At 44.4% G+C, this 16,977-nt stretch overlaps 1 protein-coding gene across 3 annotated transcripts in view; it reads left to right on the top strand.

Annotated features, from left to right (window-relative positions):
• Positions 1–16,977, top strand: part of LOC146783986 (solute carrier family 2, facilitated glucose transporter member 11-like) — a 408,912-nt gene that overhangs the window by 187,847 nt on the left and 204,088 nt on the right. For 2 of the 3 annotated variants that reach the window (XR_014970424.1, XR_014970423.1), the window contains exons 1-2: positions 15,539–15,764; positions 16,686–16,873. Coding sequence is in view for 1 of the 3 variants with exons in the window: in XM_085633328.1 (XP_085489454.1) it covers positions 16,686–16,873 (188 nt within the window). In the remaining 2 variants the exon portion in view is untranslated. Of the gene's footprint in view, positions 1–15,538; positions 15,765–16,685; positions 16,874–16,977 lie in introns of those variants that run through there. The other variant, XM_085633328.1, reaches the window with a different exon arrangement.

The following is a 16,977-nucleotide window of genomic DNA, read 5'->3' as shown; positions in this document are numbered from 1 at the left end:
TGGTTCTAAGTGAAAGTCTGAGTGCCAGCCAGCGCGACCTGGACGATGTTGCGGATGCTTTGGAGTAGATGCTGCCAGTGAGTTCTGGCATGCAACAGCCAACAGCACCAGGTGAGGCAGGGCCTGGCAGGCCTAATCAGTTGATAAAGCTGCGCAGCAGCCTAAGGCAGTGCAGTGTACTGCAGCAGTCAGTGTGTGTCCCGGGCCTGCAGTTGTGAGCATGTTGAGTGAGAGAAAGTTTAGTTGTTGTAGGACAGTGATGTCCTGGGTGAAGAGCACTCCAAAGTTGTGATAATATTGGATGCCCGAAAATGCTTTTGCTGTAAAAGCTCTCCTGGTGAGAGAGCATTGGGTGTGAGAACAAAGCAACATGTACTGCTCTACCACCCAAATTGTTTTCACCACCACTGCGAGAGCATGCTGGCTGTGAGAGTGCAGGTTTGAATGAATACTAGTGAGTGTGCTGGGAGGTTCGACAGCTTGCCCCGTCCCCCCAAAACACAGTCACACAATTACAACCAGCCTGCTTAGGCAGGGGGATGAAATTCAGTATTCACTGCGACGAGCGCCTAATTTTTCCAGCCAAAATTTGGGTATGTCCAAAAATTGATGTGCGCAGAGGACACTAGGGTCCGAGGGGAACTTTAGCATCGCCAGCGGCTGTGCCTGCTACTAAAATCACCTGGGAGCAGGGGTTGGAAAGCATCCTAGGACAGGCAGAAAGCAAACAAAGTCCTGGAAGGTCGCAGAAAGAGGGTGTATCAAACCAGAGAGAGAAAGAGGGGATGAGAAGATGGGGAGGAGGAAGAGAGTGCGCGACAGATGATTATGACAAAAGAAGAGAGAATTACATAATATATATACAAATATATCGTCCTCCTAGTTCGGTGTGCTGCCTCTGAGCAGGGGACCCTGAATAAGTCATGCATCCTTTCGAAATATTTGTCCCAAGTTTGGGATCTATATCGAGACAGACTCCTCTACAAGCCTCTGTGCACTGAATGTGTCTAGTTTTCAGAAATGTGCAATAAAATCAAAAAGCTCCGGTTTCTTGTTGCCAGTTCTTTTGAAACCACGCCACTACAGCCCTGTTTAATTTAATCACGGCCGCTGAAGCATGATGACTCGGTGGTGGCGTGCGGGTGTATGCTAGGGCGTGGCAATCATGATGCAGCAAATGAGCGTGCAATCTCAAAAAATCTGCCCACGCTACCACGCACAGCCCCATCCCCCACAGATTCATAGAACCAAATCCAGGCCGGCAACAACACAAAAGGGCCGCGGACGCCACGCCTTTAACATAAATGCATCCATGACTTCCGATGACCAGACCACCCAGACCCTCGGTCGCGCCACTCCTAAAAAAAAGCTTTGGTTAAGCATGGTGATGATGTCATGGCATATTATTGGCATCATCGATCATGACTACTACTTAGTTATACTGTCAGTGTCCGTACTTAATTAATTTATTTTACCTGTACTCTTGAACTGCACTGCCACTGACTGACTGGTTCCGTTAGGCGGGTCCCTGGAGGTGCTGCTGCCTGCTTGTAACTGTCTGTTGAACGGAAGACTGACTCGCGGTGGAGTGGGGTGCGCACATGCGGGTATGCTGGGGCGTGACAATTTGAAAAAAAAATCTGCGCACGCTGCCTGCTGCCCCTGTGGCCTCCCCCTGCAGAACCAAAATCCTGATTCAGAATCCAGCACAAATAAATGAATTAGTGTGTGTCCCAAGGCGCCGGCCCGCCCACGCCCACAACACAGAACTCAGGGCGGCAGCCGCCATCAATACATTTAATCCAGTGATTTCATTTCATGAATCTTTTATTGGCATCGTCGAACATGACCACTGGCTACTACTTAAAGTTATACTGTCCGTGCATAATTAATTTACCTGTACTTGGTAGCTTGGCCGCCGGACACAAACTGAAACTGCACTGTGACTGGTTCGTGGTTCCGTTAGGCGGGCCCTGGAGGTGCTGCTGCCTGCTAGTAACTGTCTGCTGAACGGATGACTGACTCGCGGTGGAGTGGGGTAAGCAAATGAGGGTATGCTGGGGTGTGGCAATTGGAAAGAAATCTGCCCAACAACCAAAATCCGGATTCCAGCGCCCAATGATGAATTAGTGTGTCCCACGGCTACGGCCCGCCCACCACCTGCAACACCAAACTAAAGGCCCGGGCCGCGGACGCCATCAATAAACATTTAAGTGTGATTCGATTTCAGGAATCTAAGTAACTGGCTCAATCGGCTCTGTCTAACAGCCGCAAGGCCCGGCCGCAACACCACTACTAGTCCGGTACACGGACTCTCGCTCGGGACTGGAGAAGTGGAGTGTGACCACCACGTGTAGCAGATGGGTGTGTAGAATGTAGACCCGGCCCTGATAAGAAAGTGCCGGTGCTAAGCACCGGCAAGATCCGGCACAAATTAAGCCCTGGTCCTGGGCCATCTCTATCTCACCTGCATAAAATGTGTGACACGTGATCCTAATACGCCTGTGCTAGTCCTTCAAGGCTGCCCGACAGTTGGCCTTGTCGGTAAGATCAATGTTTTTGCGCCAAATACATTCTAGCCGTTTGCACTTTTTTTCAAGTCAAGCAGCTCCTCTTTAAACTAATCCCCTGAGCATTTTAATCTTTTTACGGCACGCTCAGCCATTGGTGCAATTTTATCCAAAGCCCCATTAATCCATTCTACCAGTTGAGAGTTGGCTGCATCTACACAGTCTTCCAGAACAGGGCAGCTCATATCCAAGGCTTGGGTAAATGCAGTTGAGGTCACCTTTGCCAATCTCCATGTCATAACTGAATGACCAGAGTTAGAAGGTGGCAGCGATGTGCTCATGGAGATTTGAACATGTACCGCAAAGTGGTCGGACCATGGAAGAGGGAAGAGAGGATCCACAACCAGGTTGGTTAAGTTGGAAAAGATGTAGTCCAAAATATGTCCCATCATAAGGGTAGGGACAAGAACCAACTGAACTAGCCAAAGAGCTTGTAAATCGGCCACCAGAGCGGCTGCTGCCTGATGATCAGCTTCCTCAACATGGAGATTAAGATTTTCAACAACTGTAAAATGTGAGTACCTCATGACTTAGACCGGCAGTATATTAGCTAAGGAGGTTATGAAGTTAGAAGCTGAGCCGGGTGGGCGATAAAAAAAAAAATCCTGCTAAAGTAAAGTGGCTAGATAGTTCCAGAGAGGAAAACGCAGCCTTCCTTCCTGCAATTATTACCCCTGAAAGGGAACAGCGGCAGGATTGTTGAAAAATAATTGCAATCTTGTCACCTCTTTGCAGAGGCCTGTCTTGTCTAATAATTACAAATCCCTGGGGAATAGCCATGAGTACATTGGGTGCTGAACATTACGTCAGCCATGTCTCAGACAAAAAAATAGCATCAGGTGTGTAAGTCAGTCAGAAAGTCGTGTATTTCTAATTTATGTTTAATTAGTGAAAGGCCATTTACAAAATAAAAGTATCCTGTATGCAGAGACCATGTGATCTTATTCCCTGATGTATTGGGCTCCGTCAGGGATTGAACTATGGACCCACACACCGCAGCAGAGTCTCGCTTGTGTTGGATTCGATGTCTGACAGCAGTCATTGGAGGTGAATGGGTCTGAATTACTTAACTCAGAAGTGTATTGCAAGGGAGCTGGCTGGGACCGAGCAAGGGGCCTGCCCCTGGTGCTGTTCCGGGGGCAGACAGGCTTGCCCTAGGTGCACCTTGGCACACCAGCAGTGCACCCTCTGACTAGCCAAGCAGTTGACATGGCTAAATAGCCCGCCTCTAAAGGGGGCATGGCTTAAGCCGGGTGAGAGCCGAAACCATGGAGGTCAAAAAAACACAAACTGGAGCCCAGTAGCTCTACTCCCTCTTGGAAGATGCAAAGTTCCTACCAAAGTAGACCATTGACTATGTCAGTGAACAGTACACATTCATGTTGTCTCAAGAAAAAAGAGACCCAATGGCCAGGTTCATCAAAAGCTTATGTTGACTAGTCAAGTACTGTGAATTCAGCAAGTTCACAGATGAAGATGCCATTTACTCACACATCATATTACGACCTCAGGACTACCATACAACTGCCAGGGACCAGTGGTTCCCTGGCGGTTATGACGGTTGTGGCAGTCCCAGAGCAGCCCGACTGCCTAGTAGTAATAGGGCAGTCGGGGGACCTCCACCGTGAGTATGGCAGACCGTGGACCACCAGACTCATAATAACAGCCTAACTCACCGCTGAACAACTCAAGCTAATTGCAGTCCTGTACATGGTAGAAGAGGTACCACCCGTAGAGAGACAACATCAAAAATGATTCACGGATCTGAGAAAAGAAAGAAAAAAGACTCTGCAGTACGTCTACACCTAAACAAATAGGTCAAGCCTGTGGCTCAGCAGCATTGAAGAATACCATTTCAGCTAAAAAATAAAAAAACAGCAGCGCAAGAACTCCAAGAACTCACACAACCAGATATCAACAAGGGCCAACACCATGGGTATCTCCCTTAGCAATAGTACTTAAGCGCAACATGAATGTCAGATGTGACTATGTGTAGACATAACATTTACCAACACAGCTGTCAGACATGATCCCACTCCTCAGTGGGAATATTTTTTAAGCTAGAACTCAGCAAGGGACACCACCAGTTTGAACTTCATGAAAAATTGAGCCACGTTACCACATTTACCACACACCTGGGGTTATTTCACTAAAAAACAACTCCATTTGGAGTGCCATCACAACAGCACAAATATTCCAAGCCATTGCCTAAAACTCAATACAGGCAAAACCGAAGTCATACTGTTTGGCAATGATACCAACTTCTGGACACCTAACTGGTGGCCGGACTCGATGGGCACTCTCCCTATGCCTTCAAAAAGGTTATAAACTTGGGAGTAACAGTGGATGAGAGACTTACCTTTGGTGACCAAGTAAACTCAGTGGAATCAAAAACAGCTTATGTGATTAGAACAGTCAGGAAAATATTGCCGTTCTTGCCGGGTAGCCGGCAAACAGTGGTCACTGCTCTGGTAATGTCGAGGCTGGACTACTGCAACAGTCTTTACTTAAATATTCAACAAAGATTCCTGAATAAGCTTCAACTGCTGCAGAACTCAGCCGCCAGGCTACTTACTGGCACGTCCAGGTTCTCTCCCATATCCAAGGAAATAAAAAAACCGCACTGGCTCCCGGTAAAGAATCGAGTGCTATATAAAACCCTCTGTTTGGTTTTTAAAGCACTTCAAGGGATAGGGCCAGAATATCTCAGGCGTCAGTTCACTTGGTACATACCGAAAAGAACACTTCGCTCACTGAGTGCCAAACTGGTCTCAGTGCCATGCATATTAAAAGCTTTGTGGGGTAGTAGAGGTTTTGCCCTCTGTGCGGCAAAAGCCTGGAACGACTTGCCGTTTCACCTGAGAAATGCCATGGATCTCTTAACTTTCAGGAAGGGCCTAAAAACCTGGCTCTTTGCTAAATAAATACTCTTTCCTTCAATTTCTTGCCCCAAGGAGTTGTAACTAGCGCTAGGACACCCCCGGGTAACTACTGCGCTTTAAAAATATCATTAACATAACATAACATAACATAACAAGTCCTCAGTTTAGGTGTATATGCAGTAAATTACAGAGACAACATCTTGATGTTAGAAACAACAGAAAAACATGACTGGGCGCTAAAGCAGGTGAACAAAGCACTCCAAAAAGCCATTCTAATCCTACATCTGGCCAAGTGTCAATTTCACTAAACCCTGTTTACAGGAATACTCATACTCTATCTGACACAAGCTAGGGAAAGACAACAACCTAGCAGATTACGTTTCACCAACCACTTACTGTCAAGAAAAGCACACCAACACCAGCCGAAGAATATCTACACTTTGTAATGAGTCAATCAGCACTGCCATAATGTTGTTTAGACATTGAAAAAAACACCCAAGCAGACTGTACCCTGGCAGACGGTGGGGAGATGAACACAAAAAGGACAATTTAGACACATGGATTAAAGCTGATTTAAGAAGAAATTGAACCTCAAAAACATATCAGTCTTCTGAAAAATACAAGAAGGATTGACAATGACTCCAAGAGGCATAATACTGAGGGATACCAAGATAATAATTCCCATGCAGGCTTCAGCAAAGAATCGCAAAGGAAACCAGGGAGTGTTACGCTATGAGATCGTATATGGTTCTCAGGACTGGTGGAGGACACAATCAAGGAATGTCACTGTTGGAGGGAGGCCCACCGGGTAGTCGGGGAGACTATTCCGGGGCACCTTCCTACCGCAAGGTTATAGCCGAGCGCCGCTGAGAAGCCCCCTCGGGGAGGTCTTTCTCCTATGATCGTACTAGGCCCAGTAACACCACCACACAGGACTCAATATCAGTTGCGTGACTTGGTTCTTTATCAGCAGTAATATGTGCAATATTTACAGTGGGATCGAGGGATCCTATAAGAGTCTCAATGTCTGTTAGGGGATTAGGGTAGCGGGACAGTCTTGGTACCAACCAGGTACTGGAGGGCTCTGCGCCCGACCTTGAGTGCTGGTCTCGGAGCGGCTCGGACGTGGGGAGCCGCGACGGTGTCTGCAGGGCTCGGGTGACAGTTCCGCTTAGGTCGAGCCGCGACGCAGTCAGCAGGGCTCCGGTGGTAGGTCCGCTTCGGTCGAGCCGCGACGAGGTCAGCTGGGCTCTGATAGTAATGTTCAACAAGGTCGGGCCGCGACAGCGTCAGCAGGGCCCCAAAGGTTCGTGAAGGTCTTTAAGCACGGTGGAGCCGCGACGTCGTCAGCAGGGCTCAGGTGGTGGGTTCAGGGTGAGTCTTCTTCCGTAGGGTCAGCCGCGATCCGATCAGCAGGGCTCTTGACTCCAGGATACAACTACTGTCCTGTTGTCGGATCGCCCCAGATATAGGACGGGAGCCCTTTGATGTCCGGACCCTGGCGCCCGGAGGGGGGCGGAGAGGCCGAGTAGGGAGCGGCCAGACGCCCAGCAGGAGAGGCGCCAGGCCCCAGAGAGCTGTGGGGCGATCGCACCTAGGTGTGGAAGGACGGTTGGGGGTCCCATCGATACTGCCCTCCGCCGGGAGTGGGAAGGGATCACGTGGTATCCCCCGGGCCAGGGGTTGGCGTCTCGATGGCGGGCCTCGCTGGGACCGAGGCCGGGTAGAGCAGGGTCACGCAGGTGGTCACGTGAAGTGACGTTTAATCCAAAATGGAGGAGCCCCGATGTGCATGGGACCTCGTGCGGCTTAGCGCGGGGAAACAGGACCACGCCACGAGGCCGGCTCCCACAGTCACCAGTGCCAAATTGTGAGTGACAAGTAAAACCCACCTTCAATTCAAATGTCTTCTCTACCAGAGGATGTTTGGAACACCATCACACTCAACGTCTTGGCCAATACAACCGAGCAAATACATGATGGTGATGATGCATGAAAATTCAAGATTCTCCATTGCGTAGTAAATGTCACCTACCAGTGTGAAATTGCATATCCAAAACTGGATAAGATATTTGTGGATTTTGATACCACAGAAATAGTCATGGCAGACAATGGACCCCCAATTCAATGGGCAAGAATTTACAGAATTGCAGCGCATCTAGATTTCAAACACCAAAGAGCCTCTTTCCACAAGCTAATGATAAGATGGAGTGATTCATGCAGGCTCTAAAGAAGGTGGTACAGCAATCAGAAAATGGACACCTAATATTTAAGCAAGCCCCAAACATGACTCTAAGAGCATATAGAAACAATCTACATAGCACCACAGGACAATGTCCTGCCACCCTCATGTATGGTTGAGAATTGCAAGCTGGAACCACAGTCAAGAGAATACTAAGACTTCCACAGAGATATGGACTCAGAACACCAAAGCAAAGGAGAAGATGAAAGATCATGCAGATGCCAGAAGACATACAAGAGCTCAGACTCCTAGAAAGGTGACTGGGTGCTAGTAAGACAGCAATAGGTCCAGAAGATGGACTCCATGTACAATCCCTGTCCCCTACAAGTGCTCGAAAGAAAGAGGATGATGTTTACCACCACTGCCGAAACAACATAACCAGAACATGTTCCACATAAGACCGTATCATGATCCCTGATAAAGAAGTAAATCCAAGCACTACATCAGTAACTTAGTGGAATAGTGAAGAGAAACACATACTGGAACCACACACTTCTGAGGGGGCCAACCCTAGAAAACACAGCTGAAAAAGAACCTGCAGGAAGCTTAAAAGACTCACCGAAGAAGTGTAGCAGACATTTAAGAAGGGATGAAGGGATGTAATGTCACCAGACATGAGTAGACCGCAACCTAGTCAACAGTCTAGGCATTAGAGAGACAGAACTCTCTGGCTGGGGCCTGGGACCAAAATGGACAGAGGGACAAGCCCTGAAGGCAGAGGATGGATGTACGAGAGTCTAGCTCCATATGAGTAGGCCACTATATTTAATTGCTGAGGGAGCTAAATAAATGGATTGTAATTCACCTGCCACCTCCATTTTCCTTTCTGGGCCTACTGCTGCACAACATGCGATGCCATGGCCAAATAAAAAGTCAGGATAATAGATTCAAAGATAGTTAGGCACTTAGGGCAGGTGAACATGATAGATTGTTTTTATCAAAGAGAATTAGCTCTGGAGTGGGTGCTCCTAGCATATGTTTGTTTTGGAAAGGAAACACATTATGTTTATAGTAAGGCCCTCACTCACCAACCTAGTTGGTGACATGCTTCATCATCGGGCCCCACCCAAGGCACCGAATGCACCTCGGGTGTGCTACGACGCCTGGATACAGCGGAGCTGGTATTGTGCCGTGAGAGTGCAGTGAAAGGAAGTGAGTGAATGTTAAAAAGGCTGTCCTAAGGGTCCCTGGGATAAAAAATGACCTCTCTGTTTATTAAGTTGGACCCTGTGGAAACGCTTAGGAAGAAAGAGACACGTCCAGAGATCACGCTCCGAGAACGTTGCCATACACTTAATTAGAGATTCCATAAAGAAAAAATTGTCACAGTGGAGCTTATGGTCCCGTCAATAAATAGAATCACTCATCTGTGACAAGGGAACCAGACCACCATGAGGACTCTGTAGACTTAACAAACAGAGATGTCTTTTGCGAATGGGCCTGTAAGAGATCGGCTGATCTCAATAAGTGTTTGAAGCCTGTTGGTCCTGATGAGAACCGCAAGACATTGTGCAGGGTTCGAACCGCATCAACCTTAGGTTTAGCCAAACATGTGTTTATTTTTTTTATTTATTTTTTATTTATTTTTTTATTCCTCATACAGCAATGTAGTGTATCTGGAGTTATCGGGAACCCAATTCTCTATTTTCTAGACCATCCCATTTCTCCATTCGTTGGAGAAGTACCTTCTGTAGAGTTTTTAGAGTAGGGTCCCCTTTCGTCCGTAACACTTCCAAAACTTTTCCATGTGCGCTGGGGGAGCTGACCACTCTGATCACTCACACAAGCATTATGCTTGTGGTTTTATTGCCATTGCATAATCATTGGAATTAAATGGGTCAAAGCTTAATTGTAACATAAAATTACTGAATTAGATTGCGAATTGAGAGGCTTCCCATATTTCCCAGTACTTATACCTTTTACTGGGCCTCCCTCTCCTATCCCATTTATTTATTTTGTTAATTGAGGCCACCCATTCCAGATGTGTGGGCGGGACTGGTCTTATCCACTTTAAACAGAGCTCACTTCGTGCAAGTAAAATCATTATAAACAAAAGATTCTCTTCCTTCTTAGTTAACGTTATTAGCAAATCCTGTCTTCTGACCCCAAAAATAACAAGGTCTATACTTACTTTCACTGGTCTTCTTAATACCAAATCTATGGTTTTACTCACTTCCTGCTAGAAGCCTTCAATATGAGGACATTGCCAAAACATGTGCACATCATCTGCTCTCGGAAGAGCACATTTAGGGCATGCCTTCGCAACGGATCCACCAAAGTTAGAAAGTCGCTTCGGCGTCCAGTATGCTCTATGGGATGTAAAGAGATGATTTCTCTTTAAGGCGGCAGATTTCACAATTGACCAGCATTTGATCATTGATACTTGCCACAAGTCTTGGAGATCCAGCGCCGGCAGGTCTTTCCCCCAGATCTCATCGGGAATCAGAAACTCGTCCTCTCCTGCTTTTACCAGTGCCCAGTACCATGTTGCTATTTCTTTTTTTTGGGGCGGATTTCTTATCATGATTGTTTCCATGGTCCTATTTCCGGAAAATTTCTCCTTCACTGTTTTCGCCCAGCTGGTGAGCTGATAATATTTGAATTTTGATGGGGCTGTACTTGAGTTCAGGAGCAGAGTTTCCCAGTCTATTATACTGTTACCGACCAATAACTGGCCCCATACTTGGAAACCTGAAGATTTAAGAGGTATAGCCAAACTGTCTTTGAGGCATTCCGGTGTTCCTGGTGAATACCAAATGGGCGCAAACTCACTATAGTATGGAATATTTAGAGTGCACCTGATTTGATACCAAAGCTTAGCTGCTGCTCTCAAAGTCTTCAACTTTACTTTTTTGAAGTATTTTGGGTGTCCAAATTTGAATAAAAAATGGCCAGTATTTTTAGTCATTACTTTAAGATGTTCCGGGTACAAATCATAATTGTTTAGAAGAACCCTCACGCTCTTGAATTGAAAGGCTCTGTAATATTCCACTAGGTCTGGGCTGGCAATTCCTCCTTCTGCTTTTCTTCTCCGTAATTTTCTCCAGGCAATGCGTGTACTTTTTGCCATCCAAATAAAACTCGCTAATTCCCCTTGTATTTTTTTTAACGTTTCTCTCTTAAATTCCAATGGGATTGCGCTAAATAGAAATGTGTATTTTGGGAGGATGGACATCTTAATTATATCTGCCTAGGAAGGTTAGAGGGAGACCCCCCCATGCTTTCAATAACTTTTTAACGTCAGCTGTAACTCTATCCAAATTTATCTCAGGTATCTTGTTTAGGTTTTTAATCAGATCTATTCCCAAATATTTAATCTTCTCCCTGGTGTATGTGTTGTCTACCTGGGAGTTCCAACTCATTAACTCAGTTTTGGATTGGTTAGTTTGGTAACCTGAAACCCTCCCAAAGTTTCTTAAGGTGTCATATATTGCCTGAACCGAACCTATATAGTTACTCGTGAAAATCATCACATCGTCTGCATATAAGGCTATTTTGTTTTCCCAAGTCTGAAATTTGAAAGGTGTTATTTCAGGGTGGACTCTGATCCTATTTGCCAGAGGCTCGATATATAAATTAAAAAGAAGGGGAGACAAGGGACATCCCTGACGGGTCCCTCTAAATATGGGGATGTTTTCTGTTAAATTCCCATTAATTAGGACCTTACCTTTTGGTGCACGATAAATTTCTTTGATTGCTCCCTGGAAATTTTCTCCCAGGTTATATTTTGCTAAAGTAGCATTCAAGAAAGCCCAATTAACTCTATCAAATGCTTTGGCCGCATCCAATGTTATTATTGTCAGTGGGATTTTTTCGCTTATAGCTATATCTATTGATCCGATAAGCTCCTGTGTAAGATCTTGTAAATGTCTACCCCTTATAAACCCTTTCTGATCTTCTTTTATCAGTTTTCCTGCAAACCTGCCGAGCCTCTTTGCTAATATTTGTGTATAGATCTTATAGTCACAATTGAGTAAACTTATAGGGCGGTAGGATTCACATTTAACTGGATTTTTACCGGGTTTCAACAGGATGCATATCGTAGCTTCATTCCAAGAGTCAGGGAGTCTCCCCTTCTCCAAGTAAATTGTGTTTAACAAAATTGTGAGCGGGGGAGCTATAACCTCCCTAAGTTTACTATATAGTTCATTAGGGAGGGCATCTGGACCTGCTGATTTACCTCTCTTCAGACCCTTTATTACTTCTTCTACTTCCTCTTTAGTGAATGGGGCATTCAGATCTTCTTTTTCCATATTAGTTAGCTTAGAGAGTTCCAAATTGGATAAGTATTCTTCTAAGTCCTCAATTGGTAGAGCAGTATCTTCAGTGTACAGTGAAGAAAAGAAGTCTACAAATTCTCTCATTATTACCTCTTCTTCTGAACACAGGACAGTACCGTCTTGTGGTAAGATATTAAGAATTTTATTTCTATTGGTATCGGTCTTCGTTTTCCATGCTAACAACTTACTGCAGCTCTCCCCATATTCATAATGAGTGAGCTTGCTTACCTCCCATCTCTCTCTAACCTTACTTTCTAGAATTCCTGTTAATCTTTCCTCGTATGCCAACTTGTCTACTTCCAACTTCTTTTTTTTTTCCAGATCCACCTCCGCTTCTATTAATAACTCAAAATTTTTAATATCGGATTCCAACCTACTAATGTCTTGTTTTGATATTTTTGTTTTATATGCGGCCAGACTGAGTATTTTCCCCCTAATAACAGCCTTATATGCATCCCATGTGGTTTGAGGAGATACTCCCTCTTTATTATTTTCAAAGAAGTTCTCCGACTCTTTAATTAGATTCTCAATGATTTGTATGTCATTGAATATGGTTCGATCCACCGTCCATCTTATGTTAGACTGTGCCATGCCCAATTGAGTTTTGAGTAGGACAGCGGAATGATCTGAAAGTAAGGCTGGTAAATGCTCAACCCTAATAATTTTACATACTATCGTTTTTTCTACAAGAAAAAAATCAATTCTGGATTGATGGCCCAGTCTTTTATTTTTGAACGTAAACGGGTAAGTTTTATCACCTTTCTCCTTCCAGATGTCCACCAACCCCAAATCTTTTCTGTAGATTCGTAACCATTCCCTCATTTTTGGGAGATTTATGTATTTCGTTGGGGGCAGGCGATCTGTCTTGGGGTCTGGAATCAAGTTAAAATCTCCTCCTAAGACCACTGGAGTTACTGACGATAATAAAAGAGTGTATAAATTTTGTAGCGAGGTAGGGTCATCTAGATTCGGCCCGTAATACCCAGCTATCGTATATGGAGTGTTGTGAATTCTGACCCTAGCAATCGCCCATCTACCTTTTTTATCAACTTCAGTTCTCTCGATTCGGGCTTTTACTGATTTTTTAAAGAGTATAGCTACCCCTTTTACGACACACTCCTGATCTGTACAAACATAGCAATCTACCCAACTCATTTTTTTTATAATGTCGTCCCATTCCTTTTTTAATAGATGTGTCTCTTGCAGGATTATGATCTCACAATCTAATACCCTTAAGTATTCCAAAATTCGACGCCTTCTACTTGGTAGCCTTAAACCATTTACATTCCAAGATAATATGTTAACGTTTCTTCCTGACATTTCTTCTCTCTCCTGATCTTACAATCCGCTTTACCCCCTTTTCTCTTACTTGTCCTAGGTGGTCCACAATAACTCCCATTGTTGCTTTTTCTTCTATTTTTGCTGCATTCTGAGGATATTTTTTGATTTTTTCCCTAAATTGCTCCCCACCCCTGTGCATTTTTTTTTGAGTTTTTATATTTTGGAATGATACATAACCCACCCTGGGGAAGCCTCCCTCTCTATCGTATTGGGGTATATTAATGCCCCTTCTGAGCTCCAAGGCTGCCCGCTTTTTTTTTTTTTTTTTTTTTTCCCTTCTCTTCATTTTGGTATATGTGGGCTCTCCTCATCCTTGTATATACATATATTTTGGATTTATACAGATTGTATATATTCCAAATTTTTTTTTAAATAAATGTTTAGATGCCCAATCACTAGGCTAAATCACCAAGTACTAAGTCCGCAACCCTACACTCCTGTAATAAGTATAATTCAAACTCCTGTAGACGGCCCTGATTGACTCTTTGCCTGGTCTTTCATTTGTTCGACGAAAAGAGCGACTTCAGCTGGGTCCCTTATGTTGTGCATTTTATTTCGCCACATAATTCTGAGGCTGGCCGGGAACTTCATCTGTACTGAGGCTCCTAGACCTTTTAGTTCCTGCATGTATTGACCGAGTTCCCATTGTCTATTTTGGGTAGATTTTGAGATATCTGATCTGATTCTGAAGGTCCAATCATCTTTTTTATGAGGGCCTTTCTTTAAAGCTTCACTCAGGATTCTTTCCTTGATGTTATAGGTTTTAAAATTTACTAAGATTTTTCTTGGGTTCTTCCTCTCTTTATTTCTGCCAAAGGGGTCGCGGTGGACTCTTTGAATATCGTCATCTAGTCCTATTTCTTTGGTCCAAGGGAATTGCTCCTCAAATAGTTGAACTATAAATTTCTTGACATCTACCCCTTCTTTTCCTTCAGGGACATTTAATATTCGTATGTTGTTTTTTCTCGCCTGATTTTCCAAAGATTCCAGTTTGTCACTCGTACTTTTTTCCCTCTCTTTTAGAACCCTTATGTCTTTTTCATTTTGTTCTACTTTTTTGGATAGTCCCTCAACTGGTGCTTCAACTTCAGTAACCCGATCATTCAATGCAATCATCTTAGTGTCTAGGGCCTCACATACCTCACGAATTTTTCCCTGATTTATCTCTGATATTGCAAATTTTGCCCTCATTTCCTCCAGCATCTTCTCAAGGAACTGGTCTGTTGGACTTAAACCTAAGGTCAAGATTTGTGTTTGGTTCCCCGGGACTCTAATCTCACTCTGATGTGGATTCAATTGATCGTCTGCCGGAGTCAGCTGAGAGTCCACTGTTGATTTAGGCTGAGCTGGCATAGCCGAGGTGATAGGGTCAGAGATTACCTCAGACATCATTAAAGGGGCTGATGATATGACAGATTTGGTATGGGACTCGGTTAGTACAGGGACGCAAGCCAGGGAAGTTGTCACAATTTTCGTGGAGTTGGTCCCTTTTACCACGCTCTTTTGGCTTTGTTCTTGGATGTTAAAGAAGGATCTAAGGGAGGGGGTCACACGGGGGGGGGAGTGCCGCATTTCCACTACTCCCTGATTCTTTTCGAATCCTCCCTTTCGTGTAGAAACTACTAGAGTCCAGCTTAACCTGTTTTTTTGAGTTTCTCTTCGTACTGCGAGGGGCAATGTGTTGTTTAGGGTCCACTGGAGTTGCGTTTTGGAAAAAGTCTCTATTTCTTAAACAATAGGTAGACCTGCTTTTCTCATGCTCAATGTTTGTTATTACTCCCTTGGCTTGTGTCTTAGATTGTGTCTCTTGTAATTGAGTAGGTACACTTGGCCCTCCAGTATTTGCAAATCCCAGGCAATTTACCCCCTCTCCCTCACTTCTTTTGCTTTCAGTAGTACCTGGGTTTAACATCCAGAGCGATGCTCTGACCGATTTAAGAGAATTGGTTGTGCTTATCTCTTCGCCCTCACTTGGGGTCCAGAAAATCTCCCTTATTACACTAGTGAGCGAGCAAAACACTTTTATTTCTGGGATATTTTGCACAGTAACCCAACTTTCCTGGTCCGTATTCTGCTTAGGGCACAAGTCCCACAGGTCCACTAGTACTGGGTTAGGTTTTGAAAATCCTCCTTTGCACAGATATTGTCTGACCTTGTTAGTAGAGCGCCACAGCCGCCTCCCGGTTGAGTATGACTCACACCCTGCCTTGCCTTCCGCTGCCTTGCTTTCCGCTGTTGGGAATGTTCTGTCACTGCCCCCGCTGCCTCGGAACGGAAAGGACACTCTGCACGCAGCTTGCCGAACGGCTTTGCGAGCTTTTTGTGCAGCGCTCCACACACTCGTAGAAGGGGGAAACTTCTGCTCCTCCCGTTTCTCCTGCCTCACCTGCCGAGACAAAGTGTTCAGTGTAAGAAAAATCAGGCACCTGTTTTGCGATCTTCCGACTCGGTAGGTTTCTGCGGGTATATTTAATCCCTCCGGTGGCATGTTGTATCCGGAGCCTTTACATATTTCATATTGTGCGTCTACTACATGCGGGGGGTCTCGTAACTGTTAGTATATTTTGGATTTTCGTGTACTTCACCCGGTGTCAAGACATCTTCTTCCGCAGCAAAGAGACGGGAAAATATAGCCTGTTCGTTGATCTCACATAGGGCAGTTCTCTCGGAGCTCCCGACCTGGCGTCCTAGCCGGCTGCCATCTTCCCTCCCACTCCTATCAGTCAGTAAACGCCAAACATGTGTTTAACAAAATTGTACCCCTGTGCATTCAGAATTAAACCCTGAAATTATTAGAATAATATTGTGGTTAGCACAGAGGTTGTTTAATAATAATTATTTAACAGTTTGGCTCCTCCATTAAAATATGAGAACGAAGTTCGACAATATTTCTCACTTCTAAACGGGGTGGTTGTGTTGTGTCTTTTGACATTTTTGAAGTAATTTGTCCATGTGGTGTCTATGTCTTAAATGTGTATCTATGTTCTCTGTGGTTTGGGCGTGAAGAGTATTGTAAATATTGTTAATAGGTATTCTAACATTTGTTGTTGTCACTGCGTTTTCACTTTTTTCTAAAATGTCTGCAACTATATTTTCAAAAGAGAATGATCTAAAAATAAAATAAAAAAATTCATTAAATAAGGAATGGAATTTACTTCCTCGAGGCTACAGTGTTTGTTTTTCGTGTAGCTTTCACTGAATAATATTTGAAAATCAGATCAGTACTGGCATATGTTTTGTTTATTTGATGATTAGGGCTCAGCCTTACTGATTAGAGCCAAAACCCAAGTTGTTGTTTGAATAGAAACATAGCCATGTCACCCCATATAATGGATATCATTGATTAAACTATTTATTTTTCTTGAATTAGCATTGAAGACATTCCATGGTTCTGTGAATGACCCGTCAGAGTTGGATGACATAAAGAAAGAAATGTATGCATTAAATGGCGAGAAAACAAAGAAAATATGGGAAATGTTCACAGATCCAAGTATAAAATGGCAGCTCATTGCCACTTTTGTCCTTAATGCTGCTTGTCAACTCAGCGGAACAACTGCAGTAAGTATCTCATAAAATACAGATGTCACATCCCAAGTGATGTGGTAAAACCATTGCTATTATTCTGCACATGGAATTTACAATAATCTTGGGATGCAGGTGCA

Source organism: Triturus cristatus, chromosome 11 (assembly GCF_964204655.1).
Source record: "Triturus cristatus chromosome 11, aTriCri1.1, whole genome shotgun sequence".
Lineage (NCBI taxonomy): Eukaryota > Metazoa > Chordata > Amphibia > Caudata > Salamandridae > Triturus > Triturus cristatus.
The sequence above is the reverse complement of the archived record's forward strand: the minus strand, read 5'-3'. Positions and strand labels throughout refer to the sequence as shown.